At 33.6% G+C, this 19,138-nt stretch overlaps 1 protein-coding gene across 10 annotated transcripts in view; it reads left to right on the forward strand.

Moving 5' to 3' along the window:
• The first annotated feature begins 779 nt into the window (after nucleotides 1-779).
• LOC143230670 (GDP-D-glucose phosphorylase 1) overlaps nucleotides 780-19,138 on the forward strand; it is a 31,579-nt gene continuing 13,220 nt past the window's right edge. For 3 of the 10 annotated variants that reach the window (XM_076464596.1, XM_076464605.1, XM_076464606.1), the window contains exons 1-3: nucleotides 780-922; nucleotides 10,052-10,264; nucleotides 12,020-12,136. In XM_076464596.1, the coding sequence (XP_076320711.1) occupies nucleotides 10,169-10,264; nucleotides 12,020-12,136 (213 nt within the window). In that variant the 5' untranslated portion in view covers nucleotides 780-922; nucleotides 10,052-10,168. Of the gene's footprint in view, nucleotides 1,293-1,965; nucleotides 1,992-7,099; nucleotides 7,296-9,323; nucleotides 9,463-10,051; nucleotides 10,265-12,019; nucleotides 12,137-19,138 lie in introns of those variants that run through there. The other 7 variants (XM_076464597.1, XM_076464599.1, XM_076464600.1 and 4 more) reach the window with 7 other exon arrangements.

Consider the following 19,138-nt stretch of genomic DNA (forward strand, 5'->3'; position numbering starts at 1 on the left):
TGGGGTGGCCCCGCTTGGGTCAGTCGGCTGGTTCACTTGGACTAGGTTGAATGTTCTCAACAGGTGTTGTGGAGATTGTATCTGATACTAGTGTTTGGGTATAGTGCTCACGAAATCCTGGTGTTGCTGCAATGTCTTTGTTTGACATTATAGTGCGTCCCTTCGTAGGGCTCCATGGTGGTTGGGGTCAGTGGGCACCGAAATTTCCCCTTTTTTATAAAGGATACTGCAATTAAAAATCTAAATAAAATAGTAAAAAAACAGTCTATAGGTAAACGACCACGTCTTGAAGATTCTGAGCAGCATTCTTCACCATCTGTACCTCATTTTCTTATATTGCATTAACATTCACTTTCAGACAAATATTTAGGGCAAATTCTGCCTTTTTCATTCAGAAGGGACTTGACGGACTTGTTGGCTTCCCAAAGTCAGTGAAGAATCTTCGATCTGGTGACATATTAGGGGAAACATCCACGTCTCAACACAAGTAACTCCTCTTGCATTCAAAGGCAATTGGGGATATACTTATTGAGGTTACACCTCATGCTACTTTAAATTCATCATAAGGAGTTATTGTTGAGAGGGATTTGAAGAACATCTCAGAGTCGGAGATTCTTGATGGTTTCTCCATCCAAGGAGTTTTTGCAGTGAGGCGTGTATCCACTCGCAAAGAGTTCGGAAAGAGGATGTTGTTCTAAATAGACTACGCATTGGTCACAGTTTTTAACTCATCATTTTCTTTTATCTGAAACTGATGCACCAGTGTGTAGTTTGTGTAACACTCAAATCACAATAGGCCACATTTTACTCTCTTTTCGTCGTTACGACTCTCAACGACGGCACCATTTTAAACACGTTTCGTCCCAAAGGTTGCCCAAAACGTTAGATTGTGTTATTGGTGATGGTGACACTCTCCACCTTGGTAATGTTTTAAGTTTTTTAAAGGCCATTAATCTTTATAATGCCATTTAAGTTTTTTAATTTATACATTAGACCTTTTTAATGTGGCTCCCTTTTAAAAATCACAGTTCATTTAGTTCGATGTGAAATTAGAAACTGGACGTAACATTAAATAACTCGAAACCAGTACTGGAAAGGCCTACTTCAGGTGACTAGTGCTGCTGTTTGAACTATACGTTTGTCATCCTGGCGCGTTGTTATTATAATTTTGCTACACGTCTTTTAAAACCTTTTTATTACTTTCCTTTCTGAAAATGGCCATAACGTCAAATAACTAACTAGGACTGGTAAGACCAATTTCAGGTGATTGACGATGGTTTTCGTACTTACCTGTAAGTCTTCCTGGCGAATATGATAATTACAGTTAAAAACCTTCACTGGAAAGTGTACATTGCTTGTACATTTCTTTGAAGGGTGCTTTTAAGCAGTAGACACCTTAAATGATGCATGTTGTCCAAAACATTGTACATGTATATGTAAATAAGTTTCAGTTTCGTCAAAAGTTTTAGAAACCATCATGAGATGATCATAGTCCAATCCAATAGTGATTGTGGAATATGTGTATGTATAGAATGCCTTTAAAGTGATTTACAAGCACATGTTTTATCCAACCCATGCTGAAGACAGAGGGGATTTGTCTCCAAGGTTTGGCACTTATGAACACTGAAATGTTAGAAAAGTAACAATAAATTAGACAAAATGATTGTTAGTACTGTAGTAGAATGACACAAGTATGAAAACTAAAGTGAAATTTGGTTTAAACTTAGTTATGCCCTCATGATGATAAAACTTTTAATAAAAGCTAGTGTGTTCAGGCTTTAGGTAAGAAAAAAAAATAGGCACTCATTATAAGATAAAAAGTAACAAAAGCTTACTGAATTATAAAGTTATATTAAATTTGGAACAAAGCTGGATTCATTAAAGAGAAACCTTCAGACACTAACTTTTTTTTTTTTTTTTAAAGGATATTGCTTGTGTGGATTTGATGTACTTAGATTTTCAAGAGGCTCTGATAAGGTGCTGCATGGAAAGTAAGCTAAGAATATGTATGATATAGAGATTTGAAAAATATTACTTGGTAGGGTGGTAGGTAAACTGAATGAGAGAAATCAAAGTGAAGTCTTATTTGTTACTAGTAGTCTGCTAAGTGTTTTGTTGTTAGGCCTTTGCTTTTATTATTTATGTTGATTATAGGAGCATAATTTAATAAATTTTGGGTAAGTTTGTTTAAGATCACCTGTTCCCCTTTTTAAGATAAAATTATTTAAAAGGTATTTTAATGTTTTGCTCAAAAGCAATTATTTTGCTGTAGGAATTATCTTAATACTCTTCGTATAAACTTTTAATTGTCAACTTGCCAATTTGTCAAAATCATTCTGTAATACCCAACATTTTCAGTACAGCTAAAAATACCTAGAAGTTTAATTTCATCAGCAAATTTTACTGATTTATTAATTATGAGGTGAAACACTACCCTAGTGGCAGCTAATTTACTTGTAATTGCCAATTATATTATTCACACCTCCTTTAAAAAACTTAGAAATTTTTTTTCTAGGAAGTGTTGCACAGTAAAAGTATTTGGATTGTGTTGTTTAGTCATATGCAACTTATTACATCAAAATCATCCAATTTACAGAGCTAAAAATTTTTGTAATTTTTCTCTGATATAATCTTTTATAATCATTTTTTAATATTTTATATTAAAAGTGATACTGTTTATTGAAAAGATAATAGTTTTTTTAAGAACTCTAATTTCTCAGTAACACATTTAAAAGTTTCATCGATAAAGATATTTAACTCGTGTGCAGTTCTAGTAAAAATTGTGTCTTGTGAGGAGAGTACATTAATTTAAAATTATGTTCTGTTGTAAAACAATGATTGTTGCACATATGACATTGTTTTTCTGTCTTTAATCTTAGGGCCTGGCATGGCCAGGTGGTTGAGGCTATTCCTTCATCTATGTCACTGATGTAAATAAAAAGAACAAAGGCCTTAAGACTTAACTCTGAGATTCTTCACTTTTGACATTAATCCAGTTTGATTGAACTCCATTTGTAATGATCCTTTACTTACTTTCTTCTATCCAGTTGCCTGGCATGGCCCTCGACTCGTAATCTGAGGGTTGCAGGTTCGAATCCCTGTCACACCAAACATGCTCACTCCTTCACCAGTGGGGGCATTATAATGTGATGGTCAATTTCACTATTCGTTGGTAAAAGAGTAGCTCAAAAGTTGGTGGTTGTTGGTGATGACTAGCTGCTTTCTCTCTAGTCTTACACTGCTAAATTAGGGACAGCTGGTGCAGATAGCCCTCTTCTAGCTTTGTGTGAAATTCAAAACAAACTAAACCAAACTTCAGGTTAAGAAAATGACTTAGGAAGGTCGAAACATTGTACTCTCCTTATCAGTAAAAGTGTTAATACCCATACTAGCTGTTCTGAGATACATAGTTGGAACTCAGTTAATTGAGACTCGCTTCATCATTTATCTTGCTGATCCTTCTGTCATAGAGTAGACCTACCTAGCTATCTTTGACAAAATCAGTTAACCTGTTAAGTATTAAGGTTTCATTACTACAGAATTCTGCATTAGAAATTACTATTTTTAATAATGTTTATGTTGTCCTTACTTGGACCTTTTGAGTTAAATCAATTTAATGCTTCTTACTAAAAGAATGTCATTTTCAGAAGGTAGAAGAGGGAAGAATTCTTTTTGGAGAAGAAATATGGCTGTATGAAAGATATATACACACACACACACACACACACACAGGGTGTTTGGAAAGTCACTGTGCACTCATACATTTATTAACAGACATGTTTCAATATAAAATACAGGAGGTAAATATGAATGACAATTATAAACAATGTTGAAAGTGACCTCCATTGGCATCAGTACAGGCCTGGATCTTTCTTATTTTGTTTCTAAAAACTGCTATCAGTTGCTGGCTTGAAATAGACTGAATAAAATATGATTACAAAACTGCACAGTGACTTTCCGAACACCTTGTATATAGTCTAGTGAAGGTGCTGTCCTGGACATGTAGGTTTCAACAATGTTGGAAAGGGTCCTGGCATCAGTCTCAGTGTGAGTGAAGCATAAACATCTTAAAGTTGCTGAAGTGTAATGGAACCTAGCAAGACGAATATCATGTGAAAAAGTTTCCACAAGACTCCCAGATTGTCACCAACTGAAAGTTAAACAGGTGAGAAGGATTGGATGTGACACTGGTAGATAACCTCTACCACTTAGATCTGTTTCTCCAAAAGATGAGACAGCAAGCACTAGTGGAAAACCATGAACCATCTGGCAGGTTTAGCCTATCTTTGAGAAGTATTGTGACTGGATTATTTTACATCATGAAGAAACATGGGGCCACACAGAACTTTAAGGTGAGCTACCTGGTATAGAGGCCAGTTACTTGTCCAAGTGTTGGAGTTCCTAAGGACATTTACTCCAGGGAAAGGCATTGTTCTGCATCACATGTTCCTGTGAGTGATGCCAAACAGTTTTTTGTTCTGATGTTCAATGGTGTGAGGAAAGAAAATAGTAGCATTTTCTGAAACATTTCAGAAAGGTAACTATTTGTAATGTCTGGGCTCAGGAACATGCAGTTTAATGCCCAGTCCTGAGCATAAACAGTCCATAGAGAATTTGGAGGTGCAACAATAAGACTGGAGCAGACTTGTGTCCAAGCTATGCCACTGGTTAAATTCAGTGGATAATTGTGTAATCCATCTGGCTGAATTTAAAACTTGGAACAGGAATGCCACCAAGGGTCTGGCTGCTTACATGAACTGTCTTTTCTCTATGCCTACCAAATGATCTTACCCTATAATGGCTGCAGCAGTTTGGGAAGACATACTCATGGATAGGTTCATTTAGTGACAACCTTGTGAGACCAGTGAGCACTACCTGGATGCAAAGGCATATTTTCACCTTAACTGAGGCAGTTTCAATTGCATCTAGGTATGAGGTGGTAACTTCTGTCTAGTTGTTAGATAAGAAGCCCAGAGTGACAGCTCAGACAGACTATCTTATTCAGATTCCTCCACCAACTTGAATTTAAGACATGAACACTGTGATGCAACCACACTGGTTTGCAGTGAATGAGCATGGCTGTCCTGATCTGATCATGGTTTACACATCACAGCCTGTACTGGTTGTGCCTACATAGGAACATCATCTTGAACAGGATAAGAGAAGTATATGCTTTGCTTATGGTCTGTTGGGGTACTAGTGAATAAACTCTCAGAACTTTGCTGTTAAGAAAAGGCAACAAGGCTATTTATTTCAACTGATTGTTCAGAAGTTGCTGTAAAACCAATAGAGCCCATACTTTGCCAAGCAGTAGAGTAGACAAGGCTATTATTTTTGGCTGAACAGGACAAGTAAAACCAATGTAACAAGTGTTAAATGCTACAAAACATCTCTTAAAAACTAATGGAGCATAACTTGAACATAACCACTACTGTGAGAAGCATGAAAGAAAACTTGCATGAAAAGGTGATCAGCCCAGCTTAGTGTGTACCTGTGAAAGTACAAGAGTAAGAGATTAAGTACCTGATTGACAAGAGTGATTGGTAGATATTATAAGTTATCAAGCCTTCAAAGTGAGACTACCATTCAGACCAGTAGATACTGGTTTCAATTATACAAATGGTAATAGACTAGATGTAAATGGAGAGGTATATCTCTGGGTTTGCCTGTGAATTATCATGCATTATATTAAGGTAGTTATTTCCAACCTTGTATGTGGCATTAGCATCCTTGTGATGGACATAATACAAAAAATATTCATCAGTTTCATCTGTGGAGTGTTTTAACTGATACTACATTGGCAAGTGTATGCCTTGACTTGGAGCAACAAAAGAGATCCATATAGATCAGGGAACCAATTTCAGCAAACAGTGTGTCCCTAAAGCTGTACGAAATGTTAGGTATGGTGAAGACATGCATTTTGCCTTATCACTCCTAATTGGGTTGTTTAGCAGAATAGGTAAGACAAACTACTAAATATATGCTTGGCAGTCCCTATTGAAGTGATTGTAATTAGCACTTACTGTATGTTATAATGATGGCTTCATTGCAACTGAACAGGGGTTTAAGGTGCTGTTCTCCAACCTTGTTCATGGCAAGTAGGAAAAGCACTTCCTGTTGATAAAGTATTGTCATTCTTCATGAGCAAATGCCCCTTAATAACCACAAAAATATGTTTAATAATTAAGGTCTGAACTAGTTGATGTTCTCATGAATTCACCCATTAGCAACTTGGAAAAACATGAACATCAGTGATGACGAGAAACCCACTTGTTGAGAAATTTATATGCAAAAACGGCTCGTTTGGGCTGAGAAAACACTTTACATAGAAGAGCGAACAACGTTGACCTTCTTCGTCATCGCCAGGTTCACAAAGAAAGAGGTAACTGACCGGAAGCTGACCACATGTTTGAAAGGTTGTGTAACTGTGTGTCAAAATGTAGAGGGCGGTATTAGATGTTTGAATATATAATATTCAAACCGAAGAAGGTCGAAACGTTGTTCGCTCTTCTATGTAAAGGGTTTTCTCAGCCCAAACGAGCCGTTTTTGCATATAAAACATGAACATGTTCTTTATTGTCTTGTCATAATTCCTTCTCTGTCATATGATTATGACAGAAAAGGAATTATGATAAGGCAATAAAGGAACAGATAGTGTTGATATTGAGTCTTACTGTGGTATGTAGAATCAGCTTGGATCCAACTGGACTCATCAGTGTTTCATATTCTATGTCAGATATAAAAATCTGTTTAGTGTAGTTAGTATTAATATATTTATTTTGTGAGTTAATATTTCATGATTGTTTAATGTTTTTTTTTTAATAATTAGTGAGTTAAAAGTAGATGACTATCACAATTTGTGTTTGTAAATTATTGATGTTGAGGGTAATGAAAGTTGTGTGCAATTCATTGATGTAAAAAATATGGTGATTTATAGAAGGCCTCAGTGATAGATTATAAACAGCAGTATAAAGACAAAAAGAGAGTGAAAGAAAGTTTTGATTATAGAAAAGTTAGAAAAAATAAAGTTTACTGTTATAGAAGTAATTAGCCTAATAACTGATATGCTAAAGTGAGATTAAGTTTTCTCATGTTTTAGGAGAATAATTTGTCTTGTGAAATTGTGTTCTAAACCAATTGAACCTGCCTGTGTGAACTTTGACAAAAAGCAGAATATTATTTGGAAGTAGTCTTATATGCAAAAAGCAGACATTTATTGAAAGTGGGGCTAAATATGAAAAAGCAGACAATTATCAGAAGTTGGGGGATACAACTGGGATAACTCATAAAGCAGAGTAAGTGAATAATATACCAGTGCTCTTATGATAAAAAGGAATAAGAAAGATAGATGAAAAGGAATAAGTGAATTATACTTTTATTGTGTTTAAGAACAAAGTAGAGAAAAATAGTTTGGCAGGTCAGTTGAATTGTAGACCATTTGAATTGGCATAAGTGGACTTTTGGTAAGAAGAATAGAACTGTATTATATTTAAGATACAGCTATGATATACATAGTGTAAATAATTTTTGTACATATATATAACTTGTTTTGAATATAGTAATTACAAAACAAATAAAGTGCATGCTATTTATTTATTATCAGATTTATTGCCAACAAATTACTGTCACCCACTGTAGAAGAATCCTTGGCCCAAAACATCCGTATATTTTAACTTAATATATCAAGTTCCAATCTCCATCACACCAAACATGCTTGCTTTTTCAGCCATGGGAGTGTTATGATGTGATGGTTAATCCAACTATCATTGTTAAAAAAGTAGCCCAAAAGTTGGTGGTGGGTAGTGATGACTAGCTGCCTTCTCTCTAGTTTTGCACTACTAACTTAGGGATGGCTAGTGTAGGTAGCTGTTGCATAGCTTTTGTGTGAAATTCCAAAACAAAGAAAGTTACAATATTTTTTTTTACTAAAAAGTAAGTATTCTGACACTCCAGTAGATTATGCTATTGATGTATGAGTAGCATAATCTGCTGGAGTGTGAGACATGAAAAAACTTGGAGCATGTGAAATGTTGCACAAGAATATCACAGATGAACTTCTTATAAACTGGCTTTATTAAAAGTCAGATGTTTAGATTCATGATGAAGAGAAGATATGGCTGTCTTCTCATGTCATGTTGATAATTTAGTTATGAGAGAAAAATATGAAAATATTTATCTTATTGTCCCAGATGATCCAGGTGAGGACATGCAGGAGTTAGAGGCAAAAGGCAGCTGAGAAATGTGTGAAATTGTTAACATTGACTTTACAATTCATATTGACAGGACTGCTTAATCACTAAAGCTATGATAAGTGTACTGTATAGCTAATAGCTATAATATATTTGGCATCATCAGTTTATATAAGTTTTGTATTTTATTGAATTATGAGTATATTGTTAAGTAATTTTTTGTATGCTTGTTTTAAATGAAGGATTTGGTTTTAAATATTTCATTGTGAAGTATATAAACATGCAATTTAATATTAAATAAGTTTATCTAGGTTGTAATCAGTGTTAAAGAGGTTTTCATTTTATTATTTTTACTTATTTTGTGACAGACTACAAGCTCCTAAAAAGAGTGGGTAATCTTTGATAAAAATATATTTTCACGATTCCTGGTATGGGTGTTAAAATTTTAATTAAAATAAAGTACAGAACAAAGTTTTGACCTTCTTAGGTCATCTTCAGGTTAATGGTGAGAAACTTTTAAGTGGGTTTCTTGTCATCGCAAATCTTTGATAAAGTTTTTTTAATGTGCAATTTTAGTTTTTAAAGGGTATTTCAAATGGCACTTATAGTTTTTGTTAAAAGGTTTATGTTTCATTTATGTATTTTAATATCATTAAAGGATTTCTTTCTGTGTATCATTTAATAATTTTACTGAGTATTGTGTTTTATTGTTTAAATATATTAACAAGATATTTTTCTTCATTGTGTATATATTACATTTTTGCATCATTGAAAGGTTCAGGATTTTTGCAGTTTGAGTTGTAGGCCCATGTTGCATGCAAGCACTTATAAGGTTGAGAAAAAGTTAGAATGTTTTTTTACTATGTTAAAAGTGTAAAGTTAGTTGGTTCTAAAGTTTATATTTAATGGTCAGCTTGAGTGTAAGGCTGAGGTGGAAGGGGAGGAAAAGTGTGATATGTAGCCATACTTTGCATTTTGTACCTTCTATGAATGTAAGATTTTTGAAAATTATTTATCATACATATATGCATTTTTCACACAAAATGTGGTACAAAAAACTCTAAAATTTACTTTATTTTAAGTGACTTAGTTCCTTTTCCATGTTTTAGTGATAATACCTGCTCCACGAGTTGCCGTAATGTTACATATTGTATAAGATGGTCAACGACAGCAGTGTTCTTCTCTAGTAGAGAAGATGATGTCTCAAAGTTATGGCCTTCTTAATGTTGAATGAGAATAACTAGTTAGGTAGATAGTGCTGATTGCTTTTTGGGTAAATACAATATTCCATATTAATTAAGAAACATTAGTTTCACATATTACTACATTGGATCTCAAGTGATTTAATTGAAGGCAAGTTACCTTGAGGAAAAGAAATCTGTTGATCAGTTCATAAGTCTAGTAGCAGACAACTGTTTATTATGCACAGTTTTTATTCACAGATTTAAACAAAGATTGTTTTTATTGTATATAAAATGTGTTTCTGGTTTGTTTATTTCTTGCTTTGAACTTAGTTTACTTAAATTCAGATTTTCTTTATAATGTATCATGTTGTTCCTCCTTTTATAAAATGATCCTAACTAACACTTCAAAAAAAATCATATAACAAAGAATACCAAAATTTTGCTACTAACCAAAGTTGAGTATAGAACAATTAAAAAGAACACTGAATCTCTGGTTTTTCTTTTCACAAATGTGACTCAAACAATGGGTACAGAAGAGTTCTGAACAGCTAATTCGCATATTTCTATTTTTTAGATTTATTCCTAGTAAAAGTATTTTGCACATTTTTAATGTAGCTATTCAAAAGTGACTGTGATTTATAGATTTTAAAGTACATTTACTTAATTTTTATGTTACAGAATGAAAGAAATTAATGAATAACTATGCTAAGAAATATTCAGTGATGAAGACATCATGCAAGACCCATTTTTTAATATAAAAAAAAGGAAAATGAAGTTGTATTTCCACTTTGTAGCATGAGGAATTCATTAGAAAGGAAAGAATTTAATTATACAAAAGAGGAATTTGTTTTTCAAGTACCAAGGAGTTTTATTCATAGAGGGACTTCAAAAGTAAGTCATCTTTTGTAAATTTTCTTATACTTCTCTACTTTTAAAAAATAACCACAAATTTATAAAGTGGTATACGTCTTGATATAAAAGACTGTTTAGTCTAAATATTATTAATTAGTGCATCTTGGGAATGAATATTTTATGATTGTTTAGTTTTGTTTTAGTTTAAGAGAGTTAAAAGCAAACAATTATTGGAAGTTACATTTGTAACTTGTCATTGTCAAGCATATAGCAAGTAGACAATTTAGTAATAAACATATAAGCAGTTTGAGATGAATGGGAAATGGCAGACAAAGGAAGACAATACTAGAAGAGAGTAAGGCTATGGCCAAGGAAAAGTTTGGCATGAAATAAACTATGACAGAAGTAATAGGCCTAATGCTTAATATGTTGCAGTAGAAAAGGAGAAAAACAAGAATAATCTATTTCATCAAAGAGTGATTCTAAAGTAATTGAATTAGCCTGAGTACCCTTTAACAAAAAAAAAAGATATTTAAGAGAAAGAAGGCCAGACAATTGCTGAAAGAGCTGTATATGACTATGTTAACTCATGAAACTGGTGTAAGTGAATTATACACAGAATATTAGTGTGATAGAAACAGCTTATCAACTGAAGTTCTGAAACAATTGAATAGGCTTAAGTTTACTTTTAGCAGGAAGAATAGACATATACATAGTGTTTACAATATGCTTATGATCTTCATAGTGTAAAAAATTTGTTGTACATTTAACTAGTTTAAATACATATACATATTATTTTGAAAGCAACTGGAGTGTGTGCTGTTTATCTTTGAATTTATCATCAACAAATCACAGATGCCTACTGCAAAAGAGTTCTAAGTCTAATGACAACACAGTATATATTTATACCATTAGTAAGTATAAGTCTAACAATAACACAGTATATACAGCAACTACCTGTTGTAGAGATCCAGAAGACGGAAAACATTTGAAACATCCTCCATGCTCGTGTCTCCACAACAGGTAGTTGCTGTCCATTCTACAAAGTTTTATCATGAATACTCTGCCTATACAATCTATCAAAGAACACAGTATATATTTATAACATTAGTAATTATAAGCCTTTTATTGAAAATTGGCAAGCCACAACCAGGATTATACAGTGGTAAATGGGAAGATGTGAATAGCAGTGGAAATAAATAGGCCTATATATACACATAACTGTAGTAGCTCTCCACTACATTACTGTGGGATTTTAGCTACTGCATGTAGAGAGATACAAGTATATCATTTTGGAAGTTGACATTTTCCTTACTTAAAAATGCATTTCACATAAATACTCTTCTCATCTTCCTGAAATTAAATTTAAGTAAACCTACTTTTGCATATGAAGATTGTGTTTTCCTCTTGTTGATGCATGGGTGGAGTTCACATTATTTGAAACATATTTAAAATGGGAAATATCTCAAGGCTAGTGGCATGCACAAAATCTCAAAGGCAGGTGCTTGAAGAATAGCTACATAATGCAGAGAAGTAAATATCTATCAGAATTACATTTTTAGGTAAAGAAAATGTTAACACTTCAGTGGAAAAGGAAATACTTTCAAGTTTTGTTTGAATTTGAATGATTACTTCTTTTTAAATGTATTTTGTTTTATTTTTGCAGTTTGTAAAAGTATTCCAGATAAAATGGGAATCTTAAATGGAGAAAGAATTCTTTTGGTTTAGATTTTGTTTCAGTGTGAGTGATTACATGTGTTTAATTAAGTGCATTTTGCTGTTTGTTTTTTGCAGTTTGACCAAGTACTACAGAAAAAGTGGGAAACTGCAATGAAGAATGGATACTTCAGGTATCATCTAGATAAACTTGATACAAAAGTACTACCAGGAAAGTATGGATTTATTGCACAGGTAGAAAATATTGCATTTTGTGCCTAGATTAACAATGACATAATTCTGTTTCAGTTCAGCAGTTTGGCTAGTTATGATTTACCATAATGACCAAAAGATTATTTTGTAAAATAGAATCAAGGCAAAATTTCCCCAAAATTATCACTTTCTTCCTTTACAAATTAAGATGTAATATTCTTGAATGGTGTAGTTTCAATCTATCCTCAAACATTGTGTCTCAGAAATAATACATTATTAGAACTTTTCAGAGTTTTAATTTTTTACAAGTATCTCTTTCTTTGTATTGACTTGATAATTATTCATCATGCTCTTAATACAAGCAGAAAATTTAAACATTATAGTTTAAAGTTAAAAATGTATATTTATAATGATATTTGTAGTTTCAAGCCAATTAAAAATGAGAACTTTTTAAAAGTGCAGTTTTTTTCTCTGACCATTTAAAAAACATATTTTCTTTAAATTAAGTCTAATTCATATCCTTAATTATTGTTTTGAAACAAATGCAATGACAGTCTTAGGGCTTTTGCTGCCCTAAATATCGAAATATTTCATATTAGGCAAAATATTAAGATATGCTACTGACTGTGTGATTTAAGGATGATTAAGTGATGTGTTGTTTATTTGATACAACATGGGCATTCATAATAAAGTCCAAAACAAATTACTTTATTTAAAGTTAAATTCTAAAATGTTATCTTTCTGTACCATTAAGAACTATCAGCCACTGGTTAGTAACCCTTTCTTTCTTTGTGAACCTGTTGATGACCGATGAAGGTAAAAAAAGTTGTTTGCTCCTCTACTTGTGCTTTCTCTACTCATACTAGCCATTTTTAAATATATAATTTTTGCTTATACATATGTGCATGCGTTGTACCAGTGTATGTCATAATTGTCACAATGCTGTAACTCTCTGCTGTTAGGAGGGTGATACAAACTTCATATGCAATAATACTTGTAAGCACTAGCACAATTTTTCCTCAGAACGTTTTCAAGCATGTTTTTTTTCTTATGCTTTTTTATTTTTTGGTTGCTGTGGTTGATTGCCCTTTTGTGTTTAATACTGCAATACTTTTATCCACTTTCCACTTTCATTCTATCCAACTGATTACAACTTCATTTTCTCTAGCCACCTGTCCCCCACTTGTACAGTGGTAAATCTATGGACTTACAAGTCTAAAATCAGGGGTTCGATTCCCCTTGGTGGACCCAGCAGATAGCTCGATGTGGCATTCTATAAGAAAACACATTTTCCTCTAACCACCTTATTAAAAATAACATCTTGAAGCCTAGGCATTCCTCCTCAGGCATTTTGTCCAGAAGAGTCAACAGTGACCGGGGTTACATTATCTGTTCATAGACCTGATGATCAGTATTTTTCCCATTAGTTCACTGAGTAGAGCAAGTGAAAAGTCTTGATTTCAATCCATGGTGAGGCATTATAAATATCATAAAAAATATTAAACTACCATGATGAACCACAGTATGACACCATGTTCAGTGTTGATGTTCTTCAAACATATTGCTACTGTGCATCAGATGGTAGGTTTCTTTCTGCCGACTTACTGTCCATTTCATTTTTTTGTTCTGTTTCATTGCATTATGTAGAGTTTGTCTTGTACAAGGATGATTTTGGCCACCATTTCCACTTCTAGCTTTTGTTTGTGGATTTTTTTCTGTCAGGTGAGTAACTAGTACATTCTTCATCTCAGCTTCTTCTGCTTATAATGCAGAGATGTAGTTTTCTATCTCTTTCATCTGTACATCATAATTACTTGGGTTGCTTTATTTTATGGACTTTTTTTGACACAGCTCCATATTGATCAGTATCTTTTTTGTTCACTACATATTTCCTGACTCCTTTTGCCATGGCCTTTTGTATTTTTTGAACCCCAATCTCTGAGTCACTTCTGTCTGCTTGGAACACACCTCTTTCTTCTTTGTCTTTCTTTCCTGATTATTTTCATCTTATCTTTACTCCTTTGCTATATCTCCATTTTCCTCCCCACTGTGGCTTTTCATCATGACCCTTATAACTTTAATGGGTAAATCTTTTGTTTACCTCTTTGAATTATACTTTTTTTTTCCTCTGGTACTTCTTTCTTCACAAGGTTTGTCTATTACTGAGATCTCTTTCATCTGGATGCTCTCCTTTTGGGTGTCCATCTCCCCTTTTTCTGCTGTTCTTTTCTTTTTTTCTAAATGCACCAATCTTTGGGGATGTTACCAATTCCTTGGACTCTTGGGCTGGAACAACTTGTCTACAATCTTCATTCAATTTCCTGGTTTTCCATCCTACTAGACTGTGGATATCCCTGTTGGCTATCCCATCTTGGGATTCCTTTGGGATTACTCTCTCTTCTGTTCTTCATCCTGTTACTTTTGTTCATTGGTCTCCCTCCCAGAGGGTGGTCTATTGAGATATAGCAGCTTCTCATTATTGAAGATGGTTCTTGAGTTTGAAACCCATGGTGCCTGTCTCTTCCAACCTGTAGTGTCTCTCCACTAGTGACCATTGGGTTTTTGCAAAATCCTTTTTAGGATCTTCCCCTTCTTTTCATACTCCACCTCCTATCTCTACCTTCTTATTCTCTCACTTGTTTTTCTCTATCATTCTTTGCATCTTCTCCTCCTTCCCAGAAGTTTTCTTGATTCTCATATGGGGCAGGCTTAATCATCATCCTATTATCTTTATATATCTTAAAGCCTTGACATAGGAGGGTCTTTATTCCTTTTCTTGTATGAGTTTTTTCATATAGCAGGTAGCCAGTAGGCATGGTTGTTTTAGGTAGACTTTACATATGTTACAAATAAATTTATTTAACATCAGCCTATGCTGTAACAGGTCAGCACACAAGCCACCAACATGAGAGATTTACATTCAAGAATTCATCAACATTGAGAGTTCAGAAATAAGTAGGAAAAATCAAAGTTAAATATTTTATTTTTTTGAAACTGTATACATACTTTTAGGAAATTATGCATGAAATTTGAACAATTTCATCCACTTGTTTCATTTTAGGAACAAAATATAACAATAACATCATTATATCACATGGATTATATGACACTGTAGTCGTAGGGTTAATAATATTGGATATTAGTTTACTGATCCTAAATGATCTTTTCAATTACATCTAAAAAAATGAGGAAACAAAACACACTAAAAAAGAAGGAAAATTAAAAGAAACACCTACAGAACATACGGAACTAAGCACTACATTAATTCTGCTGGTAACATTGATGGGAACCAAATTCCATATGATTATGCTTGCTCACATTCTTCAGTGTTCTCCTTTACAGTTATCCCCCCTGTTCTTTTAGTGGAGTACAGGAGAACCCTTACTTTTCCAGTCTTAATTTGTTGAGGGTCTAAGTATGGTGAGTTTGCTATGTGATTGGTGTCTACACCCCAATAACAGATTAGTTGGGCCCACACCTCATTTGAGATGTAGACCTTTGCTGATGCCTAGAAGTGTAGTAAAGGGCATTCTATTAAAATATCACTACAACAATTTCTGGTGGCTGTGTGTGGCCAAATGGAATTTGGATTTGCCTTGGGAAGCAGATAGAGCTCTTTCTCCTGTCATCATAATATCAATCTCATATATGTATGTGACCAACACAGAATGACCCTAAAGCTCTACTCACATTACACATTCTAATGATCCACTTACCTTGGGAACATGTAGTAACCAACACTGAATTTTGTCATTAATACCATTTGCTCTACTATCTCAACTATTACATTATGTAACACAAATTTTGATCCTGGATAGTATGTGTTATTTCTTAATTGCTTATGTTGTAAAAGTACAGAAAATGGCCATTATTACCTTCAAACTTTGCTTTTGTGACCTGGATAATGAAATTTAGAAATTAACCTATTTTCTATGTAAAAACGGGCAAATTTGCACATTTTCATTTATATAAGGTCTGAATAAAACAACATATGAATCAAGATTTACATGTATTTATACTAAAGTTATACAAAAATGTTTAGAAGTGAGCATATTTCAAGATTTGAGACTGTAATGTAAATCACTTTCACGTAACAGCCCTCAAATATAATCTTCCATCATGTTTTCTTTATATGCTCCTTGGTAGTAGCATTCAAAGTCCAGTACATCTTGGTGGAAGCACTTGCCTTGCTCCTCTGAGTATGTTCCCATATTTTTCCTTGTATTTATCAAGATAAGCATCAAGGATATAGACTTTCAGGGACACCCCTCAACCAATTTTGCTGTAGTTCTTCACCAAAGCATCAACCAGTTCCACATAATTTTTGGCTTTGTGATCGCTCAAGAAGCCCCAATCCACTGCAACAAAGTTGCCCCACACTTTTTTTTCCCTTCATACTGAGCTTCTTGGGGAATTCTGTGCAATCCAGGATCTTTATTTGTGGTCCAAAAAAAACACCAATTTTGACCATCACCTCAGACAGCTTAGGGAAGAAGCCTTGAAGGTACTTGAAGGATGCAGACTCCTTATCAAGAGCTGCAACAAACTATTTCATAAGACCCAATTTTATGTGCAGTGGTGGGAACAACACCTTCTGGAAGTCCACTAGTGGCCCACACTTGACATTGCACCTCCCCACAGAGAACTGGGTCCATTGTAGCCAGTGCTTCCTGTTGTAGTCACTGCAGTAACTCTGCTGTTCCAAAAGCACAGATAACAGGGAAACTTGGTAAAGCCTCCTTGGAGATCCATCATTCTGAAGTCTGATAATCTCCCAGCCATAGTCATAATACTTCAAGGCTTCTAGCAAGGTCTTGATGCTGTTGTATTCCTCTTTAAGGTGCATCGATTGAGCCAGGGGAAGAGATGGATAGTTTTTCCCATTATGGAACAGCACAGCTTTGAGGCTTCTGGATGAACTATCAATAAAGAGGCGCCTCTTGTTTGGGTTACAGGCAATTCCAATTGCCTTGGCATTAAATCTACCTGGAATGTTCTAGAAAATGGGTAAATTGGAAAATTTCATTATCCAGGTCACAAAAGTAAAGTTTGAAGAGAAAAATAAGTCTTTTTCATTCACTTCAAGCATAAGCAATTTGGAAATAACACTTTCTGCCCCGGAACAAGAAAAAGTAAATATTTTTTTACATAATGTTATTTTCTCTTTGAGAAGGATACATGTTCTCATTTAGTGCTATTTCACTAGGTGACTCCTGATTTCATGGAAGTCACATTTCTTGGGTTTTTCCTTTCTTGCTGCTTCAAAAAGGAGCTAATTTTTTTGTAATTGATCAGCACTGGTCCCCTCCTCCATCTTTAATGTAGGATTCTAGGTCTTAGAGGTGCTGAGAGGTAAATAACATTTCTAAAGTTAACATTTTCCTTACCTGAAAGTGTATTTGGTTTGCCATATCGAGAATGAGCCTATGATCACATTCTAGTGCACATGGGGATTACTGTGCAGGGAGGTTGTTTTGTCCTTCTGTTGTTGGAGCATTATGATGATTATATCAAAAGTTAGCACAATGCTTTCAGACATGTATAGTTGGAATGTTTTTAAGGTTTGTGCAAGCACAGAAAATCCCACAACAGTTGCATGTGAGGTAATAGCTCTCACTGCTGCAGAGACATGAGTATTTATCTGAATTACATTTTCAAGTAATGAAAATATTAACATTTTCACTAGAAATTAAACATTTAGAATATAGAATGCAACTGCCACTTACACAAGAAAAAAAAAACTTATAATTCACAACTTTGCTCTACTAGCAATGGTAGAAAAATTCTTAGTGCATTATTTGTAATCTCAGTAGAATTATTGATAAATTGTTGGTAATATTAGTAGAATTTCCAGTGTACTATTGGCAATGTCAAGAAGATTTCCAGTGCATTGTTGGCAATTGCAGGATAATTCTTAGCACTTTGTTATTAATTTAAGGAAAATTCTTAGAAAATTTTGAATGCATTTTAGGCAGTGTTAAAAAACTTTTTTTTCAGTGCACTGTATACAAATGAGAACAGAGAAATGATTTTCTTCTCTATTGCATATTGATTATATGAATTAAGGTTGATTCTGGTGAAATTATTACTGGCAACATTTTCAGTATATCACAGAGCACGAGTGTTTAAACATTTCTTAATTAAGACTGTTAATCTTAAAAGTTATTTTAAGGGCTGTGCAGTGCTCTCCATTGCTAATGTGATTTGAATTGTAATTTTTGTTACTTTAATATATCATACAGGAACAATAGTTATTTAATGTCCTTTGTTATTTGTGGTATGAAAAATGATAGAAAAATTATTTTGAACCTTTGCACTGGATTTTAAATAAGTACACTTTTTTATATCCACTTGTTTCAAAGAATTTCATTCTTAAAAGTAATTTTCTGTTGTTGTTTCTTTCATTTCAGTATTAACATTTGTTTTTGTTTCTGCCCTCTTTACCTTCCTGTTATGTCTAGTTATAAATAGATTCCGAAAATAAAAACATGCAAATAAGATTTAGTATTTTTGTGTTTGAAAATGATTGCTAACTTCTCTTTCCATGATACTGTATCCAGCTTATGTAACTTGATTTTGAAATTGTCTGGTACATTAAAGAAAGCCTTCACTGATTTTTTACTACTTACTTTAAAAAATATTTACTTTCAATTCTAGTATCCCAAGCATAAAAACTAGCTAGATGTCAAAAACTGTTTTATGAAGTATACTCTGTAAAAATGCTTATCCAGACTATTTTTATGATAAAATCATGAACAAAATTGTTACATCCTTAATCTGTCCTAAACAACCTTACCTTTCTTTGGTAAACTTTCTCATACCTTGCACAACAAGCTAAACAATTTGTGAACTAAAAAAATGTTCTATGATTTGCCTTGGTATTATTTATGTAATAACACAAGTACAACAGGGGATCATTCTCCACTTAAACTTTTGTAAAGTGATAGTCTCCAGTACTGCTAAATGCAACTTATTTATAAACTAATCACTATTTGAAAAAATAAAACTATTTCAACTTTAGCCTAGCCTATCTTTTCCAAATGT

The sequence above is a fragment of the Tachypleus tridentatus genome, chromosome 10 (assembly GCF_004210375.1).
Source record: "Tachypleus tridentatus isolate NWPU-2018 chromosome 10, ASM421037v1, whole genome shotgun sequence".
Taxonomy (NCBI): Eukaryota; Metazoa; Arthropoda; class Merostomata; order Xiphosura; family Limulidae; genus Tachypleus; species Tachypleus tridentatus.